The sequence below is a fragment of the Amborella trichopoda genome, chromosome 5 (assembly GCF_054954075.1).
Source record: "Amborella trichopoda isolate Santa Cruz 75 chromosome 5, AtrichopodaSantaCruz75HAP2 v2.0, whole genome shotgun sequence".
NCBI classification, from domain to species: Eukaryota; Viridiplantae; Streptophyta; class Magnoliopsida; order Amborellales; family Amborellaceae; genus Amborella; species Amborella trichopoda.
Genome location: NC_142340.1, coordinates 39,524,114 through 39,550,108, shown reverse-complemented (window position 1 = coordinate 39,550,108; position 25,995 = coordinate 39,524,114). Strand labels below are relative to the sequence as shown.

The window sequence follows — 25,995 nt, the reverse complement described above, 5'->3', positions numbered from 1 at the left end:
ATCTAATACCCTATATAGAGATCTAAAATTGTTAACAAATCTACATGTAAAAAGAAAAAATTGACTTCTTTGTCGATTATTGGCCACATTTTACCCAAATATCAATGCCATCTAAAAAAAAGTGAGCCCATTTTTTCAAATAAAAGATCAATGCCAAAAATTATTCAAGCCCAACAATAGACTTCTTCATTTTATATCATATAGAAAACGTATTAACTCAATAAATAAAAATATTATTAGGTTAAATTTCTTAATATACAATAGATATTAGAAAAATGATATGGAAATGTACATAATGGGATCATTTATTTTTGGTACAAAGAGGTCACATCTATTATTGATCATTAGATGTAAAACCAGGTGGTTGGAAATGTGTGAATGACTAGGCCCAACTTTTTTTAAAAAAAATAATGGAGTAGTGTAACATACATCAATCCATTAAATATCACATCCAATAACTAATAATGATTGTGACTTTATTGTACAAAAAGTAAATAGTTTCCAAACATTCAATTTCAAATAACTCGTATGGGCACGTGGAGTTGGGGGGCATGGATTTTGAATATCTTGGATATTACTGAAATCCATCGTTTGATTTGCTCAATGGCCAAGATATTAGAATTTCATGAAAATTAAAAATCTTAGAAATCATTTAACTTTTTTACAATTTCATTTCCACGCCAGAACTTGTTTTTTTTTTAATTTCCAAGCTTCATGGATTTCACTCATTGGCCCCCTCAACCTGAAACATAGGACACATATGGTAAGTATGAAATTTTCAGCAAAAGAAAGTAGCTAAACATTATTAAAGAGAGGATTTTTCTCAACATTTTTTAGAGAAAGAGTCTAAAATTTTAACTTTTAGGTAGAAAAAATATGTTAAAATTTTAGAGAGAAACTGTATGAAATTTTATAGAAAAAAAGTACCTAATTTTTTCAGAGAGATAAACTATCTCAAAATATTTAAAGAGAGAAAATATCTCAAATTTTAAGTTTTAGAGAGAAAAACTATATCAAGTTTTAGAAAGAGAAAATACTTGAAGTTTTTTAGAGAGAGAAATTATTTCAAATTTTAAGTTTTTGAGAGAGAAAATATATTAAAATTTTAGAGATAGAAGTCGCATCAAATCCAAATGTTGGAGAGATAAACTATCTCAAAATTTTTAGAGAGAGAAAAACTATCATATATTTTGCATTTAGAGAGATAAATTATCCTAAAATTTTAGAGAGAGAAACTGTATCAAAATTTACATAGAGAAAGTACTTGAAATTTTTAGATAGTTTCTCTCTCAAATTTTTTGGAGAGAGAAATTGTCTCCAATTTTAATTTTTACATCGAGAAAGAATCTTAAAAATGTAAGGCTTATTAACTATATTAAATTTTCGAGAAAGAAAGTATATAAAAAATTATAGAGAGATAAACTATCTCAACAATTTTAGAGATAAATTATCTCAAACTTTAAGTTTTAGAGCGAGAAAGTATCTAAAATTTTAGAGAGAGCTATATTATATTTTAGAGAGGGAAACTACCTAAACATTTTTAGAGAGAAAAACTATCTCAAAATTATTAGAGAGGGAAACTATCTCAAATTTTAAGGTTTAGAGAGAGAGAGAGAGAGAGAGTATCTTAGAATTTTAAATAGAGAAACTACATTAAATTTTAGAGCGAGAAAGCATCTGATTTTTTTTTTAGTAAGAAATCACTTGAAAAAACTATCACAAAATTTTAAGAGAAACAATTTTAAATTTTGTGTTTTGAAAAGAAAGTATATTAAAGTTTTATGAATAAACCATATCAAATTTTAGATAGAGAAACTATCTCAAATTTTTTAGAGATAAGCTATCCAAAATTTTGAGTTTCAAATAGATAAAACATATTAAAGTTTTAGAGAGATAATATGTATCAAATTTAGTTATCAAATAATGGACTTGGAAATGATGGTAAGGAATCTATGAATTTTGTATTGACACTAAAAATCTATAGATTTGATTGGATTTCAAATATCCAAGATTCCTAATTTACTCTAATTCAAACAAGCCCTAATATTATCTATTTGAGCCCAATTAATGGGAGACTCCCAACAACCGGATTTACATCTAATGACAAATAATGATTCTGACCACTTTTTTCAAAATAAATGGTAGTATTACTTTTGGAAAAAGTTCAGGAAAAATATCTCCATATCCCTTATTTTTAAATTTTATTTTTTAATAAACCCAAGGTTTCAAAAAATAGCTTTGAGCTTCCTGACCACTTTAAGCATAGTTTTTAACCTAAACAAATGTGATAAAGACATGCTCCTTTTAAACCCAATCTTTTCTCTATTTTCATTTATATACCCCAAACTTATCTGTTTCTCTCTTATTATGTGTCTTTCAATCTCTCCTCCCGTGTTTATCCAAATACATCTCTATCTCTTATTGTGTTTATCGAATATGAGAATAGAAGTAAAAAACAAAGGACCTATACAAATAGTAAGCAAATGATGAAAGAAAGGGAGAGATCCAAATGGTGTCAGCTTGAGAGAGATCCAAATGCTGTTAACATGACTTGCAATATGAGACCAAATGTAAAAATCGGAAGAGCTGCACAAATGGTAAGCAGAAGATGATGATGAGATGGATTCAAATGGTGTCAGTTGTAAACCATTTGGGTATGTCAAAAGTTCGAGAAGAAACTGAAGTTCTTATCGACTCACACTTAGAGAGAGAATGGGGAGAGAGGCAACAGCTAGCGAGAGGCCCCCCATATTTGACCATCAAACTTATGAAAACCAAGTATCTACGATGATCGTATAGACCATCTCAACCATCAAATTACTGATTATCATACCATTTTGTAAAAGAACTAATCCAATATTTTCAAATGGTCCCCCATTAATCCATTACAAGTTGTAGAAATACCGCACTCATAAATTTCAACATAAATTGCTTTGAAAATTTATTCAAAATCGTAATGAAAATCGCCAAAAAAATTGTAGGACTCACACCCTAGACCTTCAGAATTACAAGAATGAGCATGATTGCAACACTGATTGCACTTGTTGAGAGATTGAAAATGGCGCCTGAAAACTGAAGCTTCATTGAAGTTATGGGAATTTTCCGTTGATTTTAGAAGGGGTGCCTCGTTTTATTGGTCCTCGTATGGGCCATGGAACACCGTCAATATTGTCTTTGTTGGAGTTTCTCTCTCTAAAACTGGTAGGTTTTTGTTTGGTAGGTTTTTCAGAAACCAAATCTTTGTCGATAGATAGGGGGAGCGAGAGATTCAAGGGGATTTAGACATAAAACCAAAGACATGGATGGAAAGTAGAGGAGGTTTAGAAGGAAGGGAAATGGTTTAGTAAGAAAAAAGGCAGGAGAGAGAGGGATTCAAGCTTGCGTTCTCTTTTTCTCTCTATATATTTAATGTGTATTTGGAGGAGAGAGAGTAAGGGGAGAGAGATGGGAAATATGAAGAGAGAGCAACAGGAGAGAGTGTGAGGGGTTAGAGATGGAAAAGATGAGGAGAAAAAAAGACACGAGGAGAGAGAAAGAAGCTTGAGAGGATAACTTTTAGAAAAGATATGTCTTTTTAAATTTGTTTGACCTAAATAAAACAGATTTAAAGTAGCTTAGGGTTAGAAAAAATAAAATCTACAATTTTTATGCTCCAAGATGTCGGTTAAAACCTTGAATTTATCGTGAAAGAAAACCTAAAAATAGGAGATATAGAGGTATTTTTCTCAAAAGTTTATATAGAGTTGAGGCTCTAAATAATCAAATTGAGGCCCACCTAAAAAATTTCACCACAAGATGTTGTTTTGATGCTCAATTATCTTCAAATTGATCATCTTATTATCAATATTCATAGACGTGAGAAAAAAATAGATTTCAAGTTTTGAAAATAGTGTATATGATATTGCATTTTCGGATAATCAATTTTTAAGATTATCTAATTTTCATAGAATTGTTTAATCTACATTATTTTCCAAACTTTAAATTTTATGATTAGAGATGAAACCACATTTCTCGACACTATTCGACGGTACGCTCTACTTTGATTGTTTAGAGCCTCGGCTCTATACAAACCGCACCCTTTAGTTTTCAGGGACGAATTGCCTAAAGCAATAAATAAATGGCCATTTTAAATTAGGAACCCTGGAAAAACTCCGAAGACCTTTCTCTGCTAAAAAATGGTTGCTTCTCCGTCAAGGTTATTGCAATCCGGGCTTCTTTCCTATTCTAGGGTTAGGATTTTTACTTGGGGTTTCTCTGCTCCTCATGACGTTTCAAAGGTGCCTTTAATGGCGATTTACTCTACTCTAAAAGAACGCAATTTTCATGACGAGCGGCTTAATGCTTATCAAACTGAACAAGTAATGGATCAGGCTTCAAAGGAGCAAGTAATAGAGTCCTCCACCCCAAATGGTACGAAGAAGGGTTGGAGCTTTCTAAAGTTCTGTGTTTTCAGTGCCCTAACTGGTGGTGTGGCTGCTGGTTCGTATGCTACGTATGGTAAGTTGATATAGTTTTGTCACAGTCTAATAGTTTATTTTTTTCAAAGTATAATATGGATTTTTTCAGTTCCATATCATGTTCCTGTTTCTTTGAATTATTTATCTTTTGTATTATCAATTACCGTGACACTTTATGGATGAATTATTTTCTGTTTTTCCTGTAAATCATTGTTATGTTTGCTATTATAAGTTGGATTGAATGTGATAATTGATGAAGAACATATGGCCATAATTCTATTTCCTGTTTCCCCATTCCTCTTTGAATTATTGCAGTGTTTTGTTAGTTTTTGTTCTATTTTATTCTTTTTTTTATTATAACGTGATTTATTGAAGGTTTATGCTGAATTCTTCTATCGCTTGGGATCATCCTTTCTTGGATGGTAATATTGTTTTGGGACATAGAGGTCACAATTAATCTTGACCAGTAGACGTGAAATTGGGCGGCTGCCTTTATTCCGTTGACCAGGCTCAAAGTTCCAAAGAACTTTTTTTTTTTGGAATTTTGCGATGTACCCAAGCTGTTAGATTTCATATCTCTTTGTTGTAGGGGATTGTGGCCTCCTTGTACCAAAGGTAAATGGTTATATGGTATACAAACCCATTTTGTTTTCTAGTTTCATTTTAACCTAAAACTATGACATAATCAATATTTCTCGCTGATGTGGGAGTCATTACTGATATTCAAGCATAGTTGTGATTAAGCTGATTATATGCAGTTAGTTTTTCTCCTTCATTGTTTTACTGTTTTTATTTCTGCGGGTCTGTGGAGTTCCTTAGTGCTGTTGTCCCCCAAGTGATTGATTTGTCCATGTTATGAGAGCTTTATGTTGGCGTCAATTTGATTAAATTGTGGTTTAAGAAGGTTTTCTTTTGTATTTATTTATTTTTCTGCCTGCGTGGCTGAAGTGGGTTTTGTGATCCCTATTGAATATGATGGAGATTTTTGGAAAATTATGATTTTAACCACATATGATGATTTAGTTCTTTTGATTTATCTTCTTATTCAATTGTTCTATTGTTTTCCTCAGTTTTGTTTTGTAGAAAATTAGCACAATGTTGATTTGAGCCAGTGTTTTAAACATGCTGACTCTCTTTTATTTGCCCATTAACCTAACTTGGAAGGTCCATGTTTGGACGTACAATAGAAACTGAGTGTGCATGGACTCAGCTTCCACAATAGTAAGTTCAATGAATATCAAAAGTGGGTTTATGCTTCTTGCTTGAGTTTGCTATTGCCTTTTGCTTTGATATGAAGAAGGTTTAATTTCAACCTCAGATTGTTACAAATTTTCACTTCCTCTGCTATTGCCACACGTAACTTAAAAAGAGGTAGGAACTATATGGAATCCACGAATCCTTTGTCAACTCAACTCCATCTCTGCAGGTTTTTATTGAACTACAAGTGAAATCTGCCATGTTGGTGCTTGATTTTAAGTTTTAGCATGCATAAGTCTCCTGATTGGACATTATAAGCCGTGAATTTTTCTTATCACATTTACTAATCTGTCTTTATGCATTATCTTTTTTGAATATTTTGATTGGTATGCTAGGGTTATGGTGTTTATTCTATTGGTTTTTCCATCACATGTATTTTATTATTTCACTTCGTTGCTTTCTTTTGGTGCAGAAATGAGATACATCTGTCATTTAAAGGCAATCTTGGTTTCTTTGATGTTAGGGGTGTGATTTGTTGAGTTGTTTAAATTGTTATGGTGCTGTTCATAGTATTGAACTTGCTCCTTTCTTGTCAAAAAGGATCATGTGGAGAACTTTATGTTGGTAGTATAAAGTGCAAAAATGAGATATATTTGCTGCAATTTAAAGGAACTCTTGGTTTCTTTGAAGTCTTGCTAAAACGTTTGGGGCGTGGTTTGTTGAGTTGTTTTAATTGTCATGGTGCTGTTCATATTGATGAACTTACTCCTTTTCTTGTCAAGAAGGTTCATGTGGCAAATTTTGTGTTGGTAGTATACAGTAAATGTTATCTTACTGTAGTGATCCAGTGATAAGCTATGTAAACCCGTTTCAACTCATCCAGTACCTTTATTTCATTAATTAGCTAATTGTTTTGCATTGAGCTTTGTTTCATTTTTTTTTGTTTTTTCTGTTTTATCTATCATCAGTTCGTCCTTGTGCTGTCATTATTTTGCTCTAAAGCTCCTAAATATATTTTTAGGTTTCTAACTATGTCTAGGTAGGAACAACAAAAATATTTGGGATCCAGTGATTGAAAGGCTAGTAAAATTTTTTGGGCCATGGAAAGAAATGTTTCTCTCTATAATGGAAGGGTCACATTGATTAATACAACATTGAGTTCCATACGATCTATTATTGCATGGCTCTTTTCCAAGTACCCAGTGCCATGCTGTGGAATTTTTATGGTAGAGATACTCTGACGACTTGGTGAAGTGGGAGGAGTATGCATGCCTAAACAAGTTTAGGGGCTTAGGGTTAAGCGCCTAAAATCCAATATAATTAGTGAAGTTTTGATTGGGAAATGGCATTGGTGCTTTACTACTAGGACAAATCGCAAAGAAATATGATTATCATTTCTAAATATGGGAATGAGCGCAAGGGATGGAGAATCTGCTCTCCTAGCAGAGAACCTAGGATATTTGACCTTGGATGGGTATCATTTTTATGGGCACAACATTTTGGGAAGGGTTCCTAATTAGAGTTTGGAGAGGACACTGAAAATCAAATTGGGAAGATATGTGGTGTGTAGAGACACTCCTTCCTTAGTACATTTGGAATCATACTTGTGCGGGATGCAAAATTTAGATAGTATATTAAAGACGTTAGGATGGATTGATATGGTATCCAATCTCTTGCAACAAGTTAAATGATCGAAAGGAAACATAAAACACTGGGTGGCACCTTGGCAGTTGGGGGGTCTAAGCCGCGTAGGTAGATTATGAAGCATAGGAGGGTGTTATATCCAACTGTTTTAGGGCCAGATTATGTGTAACAACTAAAACATATTGAGACATATAACACATTAAAAATACATAACATATAGTCCATCTATGGTTGATTACTCCATAATCCATACATTTCAGACTATTAGTCCATACTCCATACCATTGTCTATACTAAATAGACTCCATAGACACAATAGAAATAGGAAAATATAATCAAATATACAAAATTTTCAAATCTAGACATCAATTCATCATCAAGAAGAGGAAAGAAATAGCACATAGGACATATCAAATGTCCATAATCCACAATCCATGTACACTCCTCCATACTCCATATCCATAGTCCCTACATACACATAAGAGGACGTAGAGAAAAATGGAAGAAAAGACTCTAAGAAGTTTTCAGTCATCACTAATCAATCATCATAAAAAAAGGTAGGGTCAGCTGCATCATATTCATCGGAGTTGAGCCCATCATCATTGAAATCATCTCCCTCCTAAGCATAATGGCCGTCCTCCTCTGTCTCTTTTGAATCTGCCTCTGCTTCCTCCTCTTCCTCCGTCACCCTCGTCCTTTGTGAAGAAGATCTAGTGGCCCTAAGGGGGTCGACTGCTATCCCTGAGCCTTGATGACTATATCCCATGTCAATCCTTCATGCCCTTTGACCTCATCATCATCAACCAACCACTCCATGGCATTATCCATGTTTTTTGATCTGAGAGGGGTCTCTCAATCTCTCTTAGCAAACTCTCCTTCGAGTATTGATTGAACTTCATATAAACTATATAAACTAGATCCTTGAGCCTCTTTGATTCAAGCTTGTTTCTTTTCTTTGTATGAATCTAGAAACTCAAATGAAACTAATTAATATTACAAATTTATAATTGACAAAGAAATCACTAATTAGTAATTACTAATACAAATTAGTAAAATGTAAACTAATAATTAAATTACCATCTCAAAAGTACTTCAATTCACTCACAGTCGGACAAGGTAGTGGTTAGGCTCTTGATTCGAATGGCCAACTTTTGTAAGTTTGGTGCATTACACCCATGTTGGCACCACCAATTGGCTGCAAATTGATTATAAATTATGATATATATAAAATATAAAAAACAAATAACAAACATGAAACTTGAACCTGAAGATTGGGTTAAGTATATTGTTGCCTGGATGAATTTTGGTCCTTTGTCTCACTGCCATTGGACTCCTAAAAGACTTCAATGTGCGCTTATAACTTATTAGCTCACAATGATTCAAAAAGTGTACCCCCAGCGCCTAGGCGGTCTAGAAGTCTTGAGAGCATCGCCCATGCCTAGGCGGCCAATCTGGGTGGCAGTCCCCGGGTGGCTGCCTAGGTGGTACGGAACTCGCCTAGGCGGGTGCCTAGCGCCCAGCCCAGGGCGGCCGCCTAGGGCTTGCACCCCGCTTAGGTTGTACGGAACCCACCTAGGTGGGTGGGTGCCCACAATATCTCTCACCTTCTTCCCTTTCTGATCCCTGCCCACTTTGCATGCTCTCCAATCATCAGAGGTGAACAGCTGCCTCAACTGGACTCTCCTCCAATGTATGCTATGTAGATATAGGTACCAAGACGCAAATCTCTTGATCTGCACATCATGCTGAAGGTGAGGGTGTGACTATAAATGAAAGCTGTAACTGACTTAGCCTTCTTAACTGCACCTACAATCTATCTCAAACCTCCAATAGCCTCAAGCATGAGGTCTATACAGTGTGCTGCACATGGTGTCCAAAAGATATAAGGGTAGGCTATGTACACCAAATTAGCAGCAATAACATTAGGATCAACATTATCTGTAACAACCTATATAACATGCCACATTAAATATGTAACAGGCATCATGACTATCATCAGAGGCATCAATAGACCTAAAAAACAAGAAAAAGAAGCCGTAAAGGCCAATTCACTAATAAACTCATTCGACTTCTCCTTTTTTTGTCACTCCAAGTATTAGCCATAACAAAAACCTCACATTGAGCCCATGCATCCTTCTGTGACTCCACAATCTCCCTTGTGACATTCACCTCTTTTGTTAAAAGAGGCTCTGGAAGCTGATATGGGGTTGGGGGCTTCAACCCAGGCCCAATTTGGCCAATTGCCACTGCAACGGTGTAGAAGCTGCTTAGGCAAGCAGCATTGAAAGGAATGCTCGCCTCATAAACCACCGATCGATGTCCTGAGTCTCTCTTGCTTCTTGATTTTGTTTTCAAATGGTTGTTTGCTTCTTTATTTCTCAAAACTACAACCTTAGGGTCAGGCCAGAGCAAAAGGGAATCCTTAGGCCCTCTAGGCCTCTTAGGCCCCTCATTCCCAGAATCAATTGCAGCTCCCTTTCCTTTCCCCATCTGGGACATAGTAAGCTTCTCCACCTCATCATACCCTTTCGCATCACTATCATCATCATAATTAACAAGAACCCTAGGCCTTAGCTTTGTAATGCATGTCTCTGTTTCCTCTTTTTTCTTGTTTATTATATTAATATACCTAATCACATCATGAACTTTTTTTCATGGGGCAACACCCCCCCTGATACCAGCGAGATGTTTCTTGAACTGGTTTATACCCCTATTTGTATCCTTCTTACAATAATTGCATCTTATGCAATTTTTATCTAAAGGATTCAGGTTTAGCCTTATTTCCAATGTGGATCAACACTTTTATTAGAACATGAAGAGGACATCTCAAATTAACCTAGGCAATCTTAAAAACAAAAATTTTCACTAACCTTGATTGCTCGATCTTCAAATTTCCACCTTTGAGATGTTTTTGAATCTAAACTGTAAATCCAAACTCAAAGGGAGATTTTTGGATCAATTTATTAAAACTTTGAGAAATCCTTCGTCCTTATAGAAATTACAGAATCTCAACTTTTTGAATTTTTCTTTTTTGGATGGGGTTTAGGTTGCATATGAACCTGAATCCCCCTATCTACAACCTAAAAATTAAAAAACAAATCCCAAAATGCCGCTCCATGAGGGGAATTTTTCGCTGCTGGGTAGAGCACAGGCCTTGGGCAGCTTCTAAGGGTTGGGTGTCAGCGGTAGGCACCCATGGGCCTAGGCGGCTGCCCAGGGAGCCCGCCTAGGCCTGGTGATGTGCCTAGGACCCCTTTGTCCTCCTAGGCGACCACCTAGGCACTAAGCGGGCTGCTTTTTTAATCATTGCTTTATGTATCCATCGAACTGACCTTGACAAACTTGTACACGCTGCTTGGAGGGGTGCTTTCTCAGTGAAATCATGTACCAAATGTTATTTTGGGGATTTGGTTCCAATTACAATCACCCGAATCGTGTACTGAGGTCGGGATTCCGTGGTTCCCAGGATGAAACGCGATTTTGGAAGAGAGGAATCATGTTTTCAAGTTCCTTGAAACGCATTTGAGGTTATTATTAGAATCTCTATTCTAGGAAGCTTGGAATCAAGATTCCATCCTGCAGAATTTGCGATTCATAGTTGCACAACAATGTGATTTAGTGTGTGCGAGAAATTGATTCCAATTTTTTAGGAATCCCGAATCTATGTTCTTTGGAAGCTAGATCTATATCGTCACTAGACGCAGTTTGTAAATGCACCAAACATTGTTTCGATCAACATCAAATCAAGTTTTAATGACACAAAATCAAGATTCAATCTCAAATGTTGAATGAAATACGTTCATAAATTGCATGTTGCCGGAGGAGCTCCAAGAGCCCATTCTATGTTACCAGAGGAGTTCCAGGAACCCTTGCGTATTATATTACATTTTTATACAAGGTTGTTACCCATTATCTAGGTTTCGGGACTATGATGTTGTGAGAGCCAAAAAACCTTAATAAACTTTTGAGATGAATCCATGTACAGTAATCTCTGCCAAGTTACCCAATAGATTTATCAATCTATAAATCATGTGGTCGGTGGCAGCCCCACCTCATGGTAAGACGTTCTTATTGGATGCTTGCAATAACCAAATGCTTATTATTGATGCTCATTAAAAGAATTGTTACTTCAAACTTAATAATGTTTGATAATGATGGTACTAAGATATCCTATGGGCTGTTTTGGGTCAAATTCATCCTTAAATTGGAGAAATTCAATTAAAATCAAATTACTACTTTTAAAAGCTACATTTAATAGAGATTGAGAATTTTTATTTCGCTTTATTGCTGTTATAAACTCCAAGAAAGGATATAAAGGGAGCTCGACCTTGTTGCGTGGAGAGATATGTTAAAGGGCTCTTGGTAGCTTGAGTCCATTGCTTGGCAGTGGTGACAAAAATATCGATCCACATAATATGGTTGCCCTTGGTAATTGTCTTAGATTTCAAGCTTGTAAAAAATGTAAAAATTTAAATCTTTCCTCGCAAAATACTTCTCTCGTTTACCGGAGGGGATTGGCGTGTGATTCCTTAATTATTTGGCGCGTGATTCTTGAATTATGGGAATTTTGAATCCAAGTCGTTGGGGCAATGATTCTAGTAATGTAGAAATTACGATTCCTATTTCATCGGATTGCTATTCGAGAAGCCATTAAATGGTGTGGGGTCATGTGCGATTCCTGAAAGGAAGGAAACTCAATTCCTACATGATGAAATATCGATTCCTACATCTAGGAATCTTGATTCGTATTTTATTGGATTGCAATTCCAATTATTGAGAATCATACCTTCGATAATTTTCATTGTATTGTGGCGATTTCGAGATTAGGAATCATTTGGCACACACGATTCGGATTCCTGAAGTGAATCGGAATCACAGGCATTTCCAACAACTATAGTCCCAATCTAGGGGTTATATGGTTTGGGATACCCCTAGTAACCCTAGATTGTTATGATATGGCCTAATGCTGGCTAGATGTGTTAGACAAAGCTCCAACCCTGTACCACTTACAACATAGAGTGCACAATTACCTAATGTTTTTCTAATGTGCCATGCTGCAGAAGAAAGGGTAGACCACTTGTTCTTGCATTGCCCTTTTGCTAGGATGATCTGACCAAACATGCTAAAGAGAAATCTCTTTGGGATACCTCGGGGTCCGTCCTAAATCAATTTGGGGTTTGTTCTTCAGTTGACATCCCGATAGAAGGCCATTATTTTCTGGAAGCTTACTTTTCCTGCTATCCTTTGTGTATTTGATCTGAATGAAACAAGTGAATCCATGAGGAAAAGTATCCAAAGCTAGATCTACGGTTACGAGATTACAGGGTGTGATAATGTATTGGCTAGTAAAGAATTTGGGGTTTACAAGTAGTGGATCTGGTAAGAAGATCGAAGGTGGTGATGGGTGCTAGAAAACCCTGTCCATATCTTATGGAGTAAGCCACCATTAGAAATGCTCAAGCTTAATTTTATGGGAGCTCCATCTGTAATCCAGGTCCATCAGCTCTTTGGGGAGTTATTATAGACCATGTTTAGTTGCAATGAATATAGAGGTCCAATGGGCTGAGCATTGGGCCTCACCTGGGTGCAACATCTTTTTCAGATCTTTCACAGATCCTCTTCATGTGCTAGGAGATTCTTTTAACATTATTCGATGGGCTGAGAGGGAGGTGAACCCCCATGGAGATTATCCAACATCATGGATGAAGTACATGGATATTTTCAAAATAAGCTAGGTACTTTTCAGCATATCCCACGATAGGAGTACCCTCTTTGTAGGACCGTGCCTCCCAGATCCTTCATGATGCATTGGTGTTTTGGTTTTCTTTCCCTAACTGTATACATCTCAGTTTGTATGCCCCTGGGCAGCTTTGATTTAGCAGCTTCCTCTTGTAACAATAATAAAAGGAAAAAGAAACATTTCTTAGTTGGTTATGGCACCCTTTCAATTTATTTGATAAGTTTATACTTTTTCTTTTCGCATGCGACTTTGGTTCAGTTGTCTATGTACTAAAAAAATTTATTTACAATCACAGCATATTCTCTGGAGGAAGTGGAGCAAAAGACAGCTGCGCTACGGAATCCAACAAATTACACTGTCGATGGTGATGGTTCGATCTTCGATGTGAGTGGAATGAAAGTTGTTGTTATTTGTGGAAAAATATTTCTTTAATTAGAATTAAAACTATTTTTCTGCTTGAATTGAAATAAAAGCTAGTTTATGCTTCTGCTTTTTTGCAGAGTACATTGTTTGCATTCTTGTCTTGGCATGCCCTTGCGGGATATAATTCTCCATGTAGGGTGTGATTTCTAGATGAAGATTAACCTTACCTAATTATTATATTTTGATATGAAGATAAACAGCTTGTTATAGTAATACAATGTTAACATTATCAAAAAAAAAAAAGAAAAAAAGATAAGCAGCTTGTTAACCTAAATTCCCTTTTGATAAGTAAAAGAAGGTGAACTTAACTTGCATCACTTACATGGATCAATAAAAACATGGATTTCATCACATAATTAGCTTGTGTCGCTTTGGTTCAATGTATGTTAGCTTGCATTCCTTCATCCAAATTTTGGGGTTTCTACATTTTGTGCCAAAATGCAACTGGTGAATAACATTCTGATTTGCAAGCGAATATGTTCTTTTGCACCCATTAAAGGTGTTGCGGATTTGGGAAAGATCTTTTTATGACTGCTCAAATTTCATATGAGGATCTCTCTCACTCTCTCTCTCTCTCTCACTCACACACCCACACCCACACCCACACCCACACACAAAACAACACAAGTGTGGGCATGGATGCTTTTATAAACATGCACTAATATGTGTGCACAGATGTGCATAATTGTACACAACTTGTAAGGAGTTTTTTCATTCTAGGTGCTTGTCTGACATTTCATGTTTTTCATTCATCTCATGCTACTAGGTTGGGGATGAGAAGAACATAACTATATGAGAGTGGAGAAGGGAGAGGTCGTTCTTTGAAATAGGGCATGAGAGGACAATTTAGCCTTGATTTGTAGCCAGGGCAAAATGTTGGTATGGGGATGTTATGGAAGTGATTGGCATGCCTTGATAATTTTTTGGTTGGTGTTTATCATCGAGAGAAGCAATATATGAAAATTAGATTGACTCAAAATAAGGGTGAGGATTGTAAACTTTCCTTTAACTTGTCCTAAGCTTGGGTAAAGGAAGGTTGCATTAGGTAGGCAGCCAACATTAAACTTTGCCACATTTTATCATGAATCTTGAATCTTACTGATGATATGACCATTGGTAGATAAGAGTTTTGAGGAACTGGATTCATGTAGTTGACCCAAAATAATTGGGATAATGCTTGAATGATGATGATGACGACATTTGGTTCCACATAATATACATTTGATGCATTTGATAAGGGTGAGGACTGTAAACTTTCCCTTAACCCGTCTCAAGTTTGGGTAAAAGAGGGTTGTATTAGGTACGCAGCCAACAGTAAACTTTGCTACATTTTATAATGAATCTTTAATGTTACTGATGCTATGGCTGTTGGTAGAGAAGAGTTTTGATGAACTAGATTCATGTAGCTGATCCCAAATAGTTGGGATAAGGCTTGGATGATGATGATGATGACATTTTGTTCCACATAATATACATTTGTCATCCGAATCTGCCCATCTAACACAGAAATGTTATCTATATGGCCTGAAAACTTCACTGAAAAATGATCAATTAGGTATATGTACATGTTTTATAAAGCTCTATGCTCGGTAACAAAACTTTCATCCCCCCACCCACTACCCGAAGAAAAAGACACCAAATAAAAATCATTCATACTCGCATAAAAACCAGCAAGAAATGTCAGTATAATCCACATTTTCACTGTTACCCAAATGAGCCATGTCCCCACATCATTTAGCTCCTTATTTAAAATCACCTGAATCGATTGGCCTGATTTTTTTAAAAAAGGGTGATTCTTTATACTGAATTACCTTATTTTTTATATAAAGGTTGGGAAACACTTGATCCGCAAGGATCTTGCAATTCCTTGAAATTCAGTTATTGGGGATTTTTCCCCCTTTTGAGCCCCTATCGCCAACTTACCTATACTCTCTTATATTTCATTTGTTTTATCTCCAAATTTGGTGCATTTTGATTATTTCTCATTGCTCTATAGGATTATTATAAAAAAGTTTTGGATCAAAACCCCCAAATCACTGAAATCAAACGATCAGCATATGGGAGTTCTTTGCCTTTTTGTACACCCCTTTTTTTATTTATTTTGGGTCAAAGTCTTGATTTTTGATTTTGAAATCAAATGAATCAGAAGAGAGGGGAAGAAGAACACCTTCTTTGTCAAAGGTGACATTTTGGTGAAACTTTTGGGCAGATTTGAAATCTACCTCTTCTTTGGCTGATTTTTTGGCATATTTCAAAAACAGAAAACAGATTCCGATGTATTTGATTGGAATCTGTTCCAAAATCAAATGTTTTAAATATGTTTTGATTCAAAAGGACATTCAAACTTATTCAAATAATTCTAATTTAGATCTGATTAAACCGTCTGAAGAACAAAATTAAATTTAAACTATCAGGGATTTGAATTATGAATTTTCAATTTGTTTTTTCTTGAGTTTTCTTCAATCTGACTTAACTCTAATTAATTCGATTTAAATCTTAATTAAATTGATCTCTTTTCTTATTTAAACAATCTTGTTTGGGATTCATGTAAATATGATTCTTCAGTATCAGATGAAAAATTGTTTAAATCTGATTTAAGCAATTATTTAAATATCGAACAATCGTTCTAAGCATGGAAGCTTTAAAATCTGTTTTTTTTTTAACTTTTTTTTTTGCCGAATGAATTTAACTTTTTTTTTTGCCGAATGAAGCCAACTCTCCCAAGCCAGATTGGAACACTGATCTGACTTGGTACAGTGGGGGACTGAGCCGTTCCTGCCTTGGGGTTTTTGAGTACTGATCCTAACCATCTGAAAAATCCGCACTTTCAATTACTTCCTCTCCTTTATTTCTTCTCCCTTAGGGGATGATTGGTTCTCCTTAAAACACTACAAGGTCCCTTGTTGCTCATATCCTTTCCCATGCTATACCAAACCAATAGACTTTTGCATTCTCAGAGGGCGTAAATTTCTTGTAAGGAGTAGGTAGTCTTTCATAGGAAATTTTGATGGAGTAACTTATTTAAAATTTAGATAAACCTGATAGAGGGTGCCACTCATGACTCTCTTTTGTTTGATTTTCGTAGCTTCCTTATGATGACCATGTGGTTTGGCTTCCTCCGATAGACTAGTCCCCAATAAAGAGTCCAACCTATGTCCTACCCTATCTTCTTAAATACTAGTTACCCTTAAGAATCCTAGAAGACCAAAAGGATCTGGTCATCCAGTGAATTGGTCAATGCAGCTAAACTCCTTTTGCTATCACTATTAAATATATAAGAGCAGGGCTCTCCACAGTTCCCCCAGCCCTTTCTAGGAGTAGCCTTCTATTTTTGGCCTCAATGGTTGGTACTCTTTCCAGTATTTATACGCTTCTTTTGTTGTCCCCTGGGATCACAATTATGTTAATTTCTGCCTCTTTAAGTGGAATTTCATTGAATGCCATTCAGATTAGATGTGTCTCCATAATTTTAGACTTGGCCAAACATCTGGAGACTTATTCAAATTGACTTGCCGTTGGGACTCAATTGAGTCAAGCCCATTATCTAGGGTAATTGTGGCCATTAAAGGCCTTATAAGAGAATGTAATCAATATATTGATATCGTGGAACAAACAACTCCAGTGGGAATACGGTTCGGTAGGACCAAGATTGGCAAATGATGTTTGCCGAGATTCTGACTAGGCTTAACAAGTTAAGTCAGTCGAATTACAAAACCCTAAATACCTGGCCATAGAGTACAATCGATGAGGGTCAATAGAGTTATCCCTTGATGAGGTTGAAGTTGCTCAGGGTAGTGAACTGAGGGACTGCGTGACCCTTGTTTGTGATGGTAGGCCTGTAGGGATGAGGGCCAAAGCCTCATTTTGAACCGTCACATATGATAGCTATATCAGGAAAGCAAATCACTATCGAGGGTGATACGTGTACATGTGCAAGAGATGACCCCCGTATGCATCATAGAGTTGCGTGTGCACCAAGTCTTTTACCTTGAACTTGTCCCTAAGGCAGAACCTGTAATCCATAGACTAGAATTATGACCACTCACTTATTGACTGACTTTTGTAGTTCAATCCTGAACCCCTGTGATGGACTGTGGGAACTGCTGGGTCAATTTGAGAAAGTGAGTGTGGATTATAATCCATAGTAGAAGATGGAGTGCTTCAACAAAATTAATATTCCTTACCATAGTTGGATTCAAATCCCATCAAATTAATTTAGAATTAATTAATTTAATCTTAAATGATTTTTGGATTAATAAAATAAATTTTTAGAAGTCTTTGGATATTTTATTTTCTCAAAATGGATTATAAATAGTGAAAACTGAACTTTTAGTATATTAAATATTCAGAGAGAAAAATAAACTAATTACCTTTTTCTAAAAATCATTTTATGTGTTTTATAAATAATAAAATATACAGGGGCCCATCATGAGCTATGGGGCACACCATAATATGCATGTGGGAATTTGCGCGGGGCCCACATATGGACCCCAAAAGTGGCATGCCTCAGTGCAATTTGTTTCCTATTTTGTGTTGAGGCCATCGAGGCACTCAATCAAGTTGAAGCAAAATAAGAAGGTTTTGAAAATTAAGGAGATTTGATTTTCAAAGAAAGCACGTGTAAGAGATTTATGGAAGAGATAAGAAAGAGTAATATGTTTTCCGTATTAATTTTATTTGACGGGATTAGGTTAAGGAAGTTGAAGGGTAAGGTTCTAGCACTTTTCTTTTAATCATGATGACTGATCTAAGGATTGTAAGGCTAAAATTTCTCACCCCACATGTATCCTTCGATCAATGTTCTGGATCTATTCTTCATAAGGATGACTAACCCTTAGAAACCTTAACCCTAGAGAAAGTCTATAAATAGCCTCAATGGGGAACCCTTTTCTCTACACATTACATCTATTTCTCTCTCCCTCACAAGGTGGCATGCCACCCTCTCTCTCTAACCTCCAAAGATAGAAAATAATATTTTAAAAGAGAAAAGAGGGCCACGCCCCAAATCCTAGGAGTTTAAGAAAGGGGCAATCCCCAAGCTTAAGCATGGACACCTAGTCTTGAACTAGTTCCACCATTGTTATCAAATTTGAAAAGGGTTGATAGCCTAAGGTTTCCCATACTTTGAAGATCTGAGATAGACCTCGATCCCGGGCGCCATTGGGGGAGAAGAATTGGAGTGGGGTATGCAAAGTCCAGTTCAGGTAATCTTCTGGCAGTTTACTTTATGCTTTGTAGTCTTTTTGTTATCTTGTTCCCAAGAGTCTTATGTTATTTTTTATTTTTGAATAAAAGAGTTTTTATTAGTGGCAACAAGTGAGAGCCTCTTTTGTCATTCTTTGTTATTTATTTTGAGTTTATTTTATTGTATTTGGACCTCTGTAACTATTCTAGCTGGTAGAATAGACAAAAATTAAAAACCGCATATACAGTGCTGGTTCACCCTGTCCAACTTTCATATTATCTATTGAAGCTGACTCTGATCAGGCTAGTCTAATCCCTCACAGGTCTTAACTCATCTTTGGCATCACCGATTGTGCTCATAAGTCATGGAATGTGAGTTAGTATAACCCACTACATATATGAGCCTGTGCTTTGAAATCAAGATCATAAGATGGTGATGTTAAGCTTGAAAAAGAAGAAAGATTGGTGGTGTTATTTTACTAAGTTATTTGTGTTTGAAACATCAATGAAGTTTATATACTTTATATAAAATTTAAAGAAAAATAAAGATAATGTATATGGGTGGTTGATCACCGTGAGTCTTTAAACGGATTTTATGGGTTCACAAGCAAACTTTTCACAGCGGTAGACTTTTTCACCGTGGTAGACCTTCTCATCGCGGTGGACAAGTCTTCACCGTAAATGATTTTTTCACCACAGTGAACAAGCTCACCGCAAAATTTTGCAACTATGAGCTTACTTTTCTTTTGCTCATGTGGCCTAGCCACTTTCATACATAGTATTTTGTTTGTCTTTAACTATTCTCTTCGCTTTTATATTTTTATATTGTTTTGGAGCCTCATTTCTCCTCAAAGAAGGGCTTGGTGACACGTCACATTTATGTGGTCTTCTAGTATTTAATGTGTCCTTTAACCTGCACATTTCATGTCCTCTTTTCACACATCAACTAATTATGATAATTACATAATTTATTTTAAAGATTTCTCAAAAAACTAAAATAAAAATTTATATATAAAGGAGTGAGTATGAGGAAAGAAAAAGTTAAATAAATGATTTCTTCTCTTTGTATTTTGGAGCCTCCTTTCTCCTTAGAGAAGGTCTTGGTGACACATCACATTTATGTGGCCTTCTAGTATTTAATGTGTCCCTTAACCTGCACATTTCATGGCCTCTTTTCACACATCACCTAATTATGATAATTAAATAATTTATTTTATATATAAAGGCCTCCTTTCACACATCACCTATTTATGATAATAAAAAAGTTAAAAAAAATGATTTCTTCTCCTTGAAATTTCTTTAAGCCTTACTAGTAGGAAACAAGGACTTCAAGGAATCGATCTCTAAGATCTGAAAATTCTCTTTTGACATGTGTAGTGTCAAATTGAGGTCTATTGACCGCAAAATCAATTTGACAATAAGACCAGTAAACAACTGTGATTTTAAAGATATTGAAGAGTTCAGCTAAAAGTTCATTCGATTCATTTTAGTCGGGGCGGTTGTGTCCTGGGAGTCAGCTTGTTGGCACTAAATTGTATCTTGGAATTTTCCGAGTCCCGGCATTTTAGTTTCTTGGACCTCCCCTAATAAATTCTGGTTTGTATCTGGTGGAGCATTTATGGTTAAAATATGGAAAAAGATCATTGGGGATCGTATGCAAAAACTGACTTTATCAACCATTATATATATATATATAGGTCAGTACTAACTCTTCGATTTGTGAAATCTGCTTTTTAGTGCTTGTGCACATGATGATTACTACCTTGTTGGGGTACTTTTTTTGAACAATTAGTTGTGTTGCTGATTTGAATATTTGAGATGTTCTGGTTTTACTTTTGAAAGAACAGAAGTTTCATTTAAATATTTGAAGATCATCGGTCTACTTAAACAACTGTTGTAGCATGTCATTTCTAATCACCTTTTTTTGTCCATTTTTTTTCTTTATTTTTGTTTTGATTGCTTCGTGTAGCCAACTCCAATTAGTTGGTTAAAGGCTTTGATGATGATGATGATGATTTTTGTTTTGAACGCAGCTTTGGAACTTACCTTATTATTGTACAATTTCAATTATTTGTTATCTTTTTCAAACTGTATGAAGTTGGTAATACAATAAATGCATGATTGCATAAGGATGCTTATGGATTCTCCCTCAATTCTTTAAAGGAATGGCCTGTTCGCCAGAATATGTTAAATACTTATATAATGTCATTATCATATTATCTTGTTTATAGTTGAGAATGATTGAATGTGTTTCATCTTCCTTTAGTAAAACATATGCGACAATGTTAATTGTTTTACCCAATTGTTTAAAAAGCGGATCGGTGACCCAGATTGGACACCTCAAAAACCGATCCGGATCCACGAATCGACGATCCGGATCGGGAATCGGTTGGATTAAAGCTTCAAAAAAATCCGAAAAAATTATTAAAATTCATTATAAATGTTGTTTTTAGGAATCCAATAAAAAATGAGGGTACTACATTATTAACTTTCATTTTTTTCATCAATTTGTGAATATTGAGATGCTCTTTTCCTGTATAAACTTAAGTATTAAATTTGTATCACATAAAAAAAAAATCATAGAATTGTCATGGATAAAATATAATTATACAACCCTAATCCGCTAAAAAAACCCAAATTATTACAACCAAACTAACTATAATCCAAAATTATTACAACTTAACTAATTATAATATTATATACTGAAATTATAATTATTAGTTTACATTTTATAATTATTTTATTGGACAAATAATAACAAATTAAAAATATTTTATAATATTATCTAATTTAAAATGTATTATTGAAAACTGTAAAAAAAATAGTACATTACATGATTTATAATGTAAAAATTAATAAATAAAATAAAAGATTTGGTTATCAATGTAAAAATTAATAAAACGCATACAAATTTTGGAAATAACACTTCAATTTTTCAAAAATTTAATTTTTTAGGTTTCTATAATAAATTTAGTGAAAGAGATTATTAGTAGAAAGAGGGAGATTTCAAATAGAATAAACTTCTTATTTTTTATTTTTATGCCTTTCATACTATTTACAAAAATAATTATACCACTATATACAACAAAAATTAACTGCTATACAAAAAATTAACGCTTTTTTTTTTCATTTTTTTATGCCTTTTATATTATTTACAAAAATATTTATACCACTATATACAACAAAAACTACTATACAACATACATACAACAAAAACTACAAAATATACAACAAAAACTACTATACAACATATATACAACAAAAACTACAAACTGTAACGCCCAAGGGGATTCGACCTTGGGACATCAAAGCCAAAAACAGAAGTCATAACATCACGCCGTCTCACTGGATGTGATTATTAGTTGCTGATTAATGGAATATATTTACATTCTTTTTACATTTTATGATGTTTTGGGAATTATCCCACATCGAAGGATGGGTATTCAACTTTGCTTTATAAATACCTATGTAATATGAAGTAAGGTATACGTGCGGAATATAGGGCAACTTCACACGTGGTATGTGGCACGTGTCCGCTTGTCGCACGTGTCCGTTTGTCGCACGTGTTCGCGTGTCTGTGTCGGAGTGGTGACGTCAGAACCTCCGGTTGATGATGTCATCGGGCGGTTTACTGTTTAAAACCCCCCGGTTCTCTCTAGACACGGGCGGTTCCCGTTTTATGTGTGGAACCGGCTTGTTCTGTGGCGATTCCCGAGTTGAACCGGGAGAGTCCGGCTCAACTCGGCGTTTTTTTAAACCCTGGTTTTATCAATTTCACTTTTTTGATATTTAACCCTCGTCAACTTTTTATCAATTTTCATTACATTGTTTTTTTGTTTTTTCTTCATATATCATATTTTACTTTTAACAACATAGATGGAAGTGAGCATATGAAGAGTTTGCACTTCCTTTGAACAGAAAATGCAGGCGTCCTTGTACAATGCAGTTGTGACAGGTGAATATCAATTTGATTTTGTTTTTCGCTATAATACACTCTTTATCTGTATCATTTCCAGTAACTTTACTTTCTCTTCTACATGGTTTGCTTTACAGTGCCTGCCAAATCTATACAACTGTACTTGGATCTCAGGAAGTCCATTGAAGACCATGTTAAGGTTAGCAGTACTGGTTTTTCTGTTCTGTTTTTCTTCGTTTATGTTTTTGCTTTTATGTACATGCAGAAAATTGTGTGCATATCATCTGACTGCAAGTAGGTGTTCTGCAATAGGGATTTACTGAACCATCATCAGAGAAGTTACTTCCAGATATATTACCTATTGATCAACATAAGTTCACTTTGGTATTGGACCTTAATGAGACATTAGTATACTCTGATTGGAAGGTGAGCATAATTTTTATATGAACTTCAAATCCCATGGCTCTTAAACATATGAAATCTATTGCAATTTGATCTACTGTATATTCACTAAATTGCAGTTCTTATTATTTCCATAGTATGGGTTACTTAGGACCTAATTATATGTTCCGCTACAAACAAAAGTATTGAATCCTTGTTTTATAGCGTGAAAGGGGCTGGAGGACATTTAAAAGACCTGGAGTAGATGATTTCTTAGAGCACCTTGCTCCGTACTATGAGATAGTTGTGTATTCTGATCAGCAAAGTGTGGTAATGTACTAACGACCATTTATTTTTCCTATGTCGCTCCCAAAATCTTTATGGTTTTCATGATTTGAGTTGTTCTATTATTATCTGTTGTGTATTCTAATTTTATATTTCTCTCCGTCTTGCAGTATGTTGACCCTATCATTTCGAGGCTTGATCAAAAGGGTCTTATAAGATACAGGCTTTCAAGAGCAGAGACCAAATATGTCGATGGAAAGCATTACAGAGTATGTCATGATCTATCTGATAAACCATTTTCAGTTTGCAGCAAATAATAACCTTAGGTGCAACTTTGTACTAAATTACCCTTGCCATATATGGTATGTAAACTCGGGGACTGGGTAAAATGGTCACTTTAAAAGGAAATTGAGGTATTGTGGTACTTTCGTGACATTTCACATGCAGGTAATCTATAGAACTGTCCTGGTATTTTTCTGTGTTCAACGATGATGCAATCCTCGACAACTTATGAGTTGTAATTCACATGAGATCCTGTGATTTTTGACTTTGGTGATAGCACCACCACAATTTTGCATTAGAAGTTCATTATTGGATTTGTTCGTGACCGTTCTGTTTTCATGTGCATTTAAAGTATTTGTGGAAAAATTATGTTTTTTTTGTTCTATTTGATACTTTTAGGACTTTTGTAAGTTGAATAGAGATCCTTCACGAGTGCTATATGTTAGTGGGCATGCATTGGAGAACAGTCTGCAACCTGAAAATTGCGTGCCTATCAAGCCATGGAAGCTTGAATCAGATGATACACAACTTTTGGATCTTATACCTTTTCTTGAATGTAAGTTCAACCTTTATGTGTTTTCCCTAATGTGCATGTGAACATTATTAATGTCATAGTCTTGTAATGTATATATGTTTGTTCATTGAAGATGTTGGGAGCCATAAACCAGCTGATATAAGGACTGTTCTTCAAACATATCAAGGTTGTGATGTTGCGAAAGAATTTCTCGAGCGTCGCAGAAAGCATCAAAGGTGTGTTTTATTCTCTCCTCGTGTGACTACAAGTTAAAATTCTATGTTTTATTGTAGGTTGTCAGGTACAACCTATTCCTACTAGATATGTTTTGGTTAAGGCTTTGCTTTTTTTTTTTCAATGGAAGATACAAAGTTACTACAACTTTTGTGGTGTTCCCCATAGTTTAACTTGTCCAAAGTTAGAGTGGAGTCCTACATGGCAGCAGTTGTTGTCACTAGGGCAAACACACAGCAACATCTTTCAGAGTATAAAAGAATAAGCTTTTGGCGATTTTCCACCAAGGGAATATCTCTAATACTCAAAAATTTGCCTTGCTTCCCCTTGATCTTTGTGATTTCAGTCTTATTTATTCATTTTCTTGATTTTTTCTGCGTTGCTGTGTTCTTTCTTCTCCGAAAGAAATGCAGGGAGTCGGGGATGCAAGGGTGGGTAAAAGATGCTTAATTTTCCCAAGAGTCTTCTTGGAGCTCTTTTGAGCTCTTTTGCATAGCCTTGGAAGCATTAATCCACATTGCCTGTTTTTGATAGACAACTTGGGTTATGTTTTTTATTTTCGTGTGATTGACACTTGTTTCATTTTCTTATCCTTTGGTTTCAATCTATCTCCAAGTTTCTCATAGCTTGGTTCAACACCATTTTGGGGCATACATGCTTTAAACTTTACAAACTATGAATCCTTAGCTCTCTCTCTCTTCCCGCATACATATAGGGATGTACACCATGTGGATGGTTGCATGCATGATTTCTTCTATGTCCATGTGTGTACAATGCATAATGCTCTAGGCATATGCAAGGAACAATGTTCTGATTGCATAAACGTCAAAACTTATCATGAAGCCGATTTATGCAGGAGGTGGTCTGAGCAGAAGGTGCAGGGTGGCTTTTGGAAATGGGGAAGTTAAACTAATGGGATGTTTCTACGTTTGAAAATCATGTATGAAGCAAAATGGACTTTGCAGATTTATGAGCAGTTTGTTTGTGTGACAAACAAAGCTTCTACTCTTCCACCGAGGAGCCGTTCGCAACGAGAAGCAAGGGATGTCGTGAACGGTGGGAGGTCAGAGAATTTACCTATTGATAGAATTCTCCTATGGTCAATATCAAATCTTTCCTTCTTTCGAAAGAAAAACATATACCTATGCTATATCTTCTGGAGATACATCGATCTAAATCTCTTGATTCATTGGTAAATGTGGTCCAGTCTATCCTTTGTCATTCAATAGGGTCTACCGTAACTCTCGGGCAATTTCATTCCACTCATCGGAGTGTTATTGTTTCATAAGGTACTAAGGGATCACATGTAGGTCGGGATTTCTATTCATGTTCCATGAAGGCTTGTATTTCGATGCTTAGCCTTGAAGGTGTAGATGTTGTTTTTTTCTTTTTTCATTATTATTTTCCTTTGACTGCTTTTTCGAGCATGAATGTTTGTTGGTGCCTTTTGTCCTTTTTTCCGTTCCTTTTTTTGGGGGAAGTTGGTTGGGAGGAGTTGGGGAAATGGTGTTGATGGAACCTATTGATCTTATGTTTGAATTCGTTGTGTAACTGATATTTGAAATTTTGGTACGTTTGTTCCAATATGGAAAAAAATTGAGAAGCATGGAACTGAATCGTAAGAGTGACATTCACATACACATTAAAAGGTTTATTGCATTGTGTGATTTACACTACATTTGGTTTGAACGGAGAAATAAACTTTTGTCAATCATCTAAAAACATGCGGGGATCATTA

At 35.3% G+C, this 25,995-nt stretch overlaps 1 protein-coding gene across 4 annotated transcripts; it reads left to right on the top strand.

The window, feature by feature from the left end:
- Nucleotides 1–4,019: 4,019 nt before the first annotated feature.
- LOC18433033 (mitochondrial import inner membrane translocase subunit TIM50) lies at nt 4,020–25,684 on the top strand. 4 transcript variants are annotated; one of them, XR_016056251.1, is made up of 10 exons: nt 4,020–4,497; nt 13,334–13,422; nt 22,564–22,600; nt 22,699–22,760; nt 22,860–22,987; nt 23,168–23,272; nt 23,398–23,496; nt 23,909–24,065; nt 24,157–24,259; nt 25,114–25,684. XR_016056251.1 is itself a non-coding variant. In XM_006843129.4 (10 exons), the coding sequence occupies exons 1-10, from the start codon at nt 4,176–4,178 to the stop codon at nt 25,163–25,165; spliced, it is 1,140 nt and encodes a 379-aa protein (XP_006843192.1). In that variant the 5' UTR covers nt 4,020–4,175; the 3' UTR covers nt 25,166–25,684. The 4 variants fall into 4 exon arrangements, 3 of the variants coding, with proteins under 3 accessions (XP_006843192.1, XP_088723989.1, XP_088723990.1); XM_006843129.4 differs by having other exon boundaries at nt 22,874–22,987; XM_088867863.1 differs by having other exon boundaries at nt 4,083–4,497; nt 22,522–22,600; nt 22,874–22,987.
- The last annotated feature ends 311 nt before the right edge of the window (nt 25,685–25,995 follow it).

Coding starts and splice junctions, on each gene's coding strand:
- LOC18433033 (XM_006843129.4), top strand. CDS start 4,176: ATGGTTGCTTCTCCGTCAAGGTTATTGCAATCCGGGCTTCTTTCCTAT. Junction 13,423..22,563: donor GTGATGGTTCGATCTTCGAT/GTGAGTGGAATG, acceptor TCCTTTGAACAG/AAAATGCAGGCGTCCTTGTA. Junction 23,273..23,397: donor ATTCTGATCAGCAAAGTGTG/GTAATGTACTAA, acceptor TCCGTCTTGCAG/TATGTTGACCCTATCATTTC.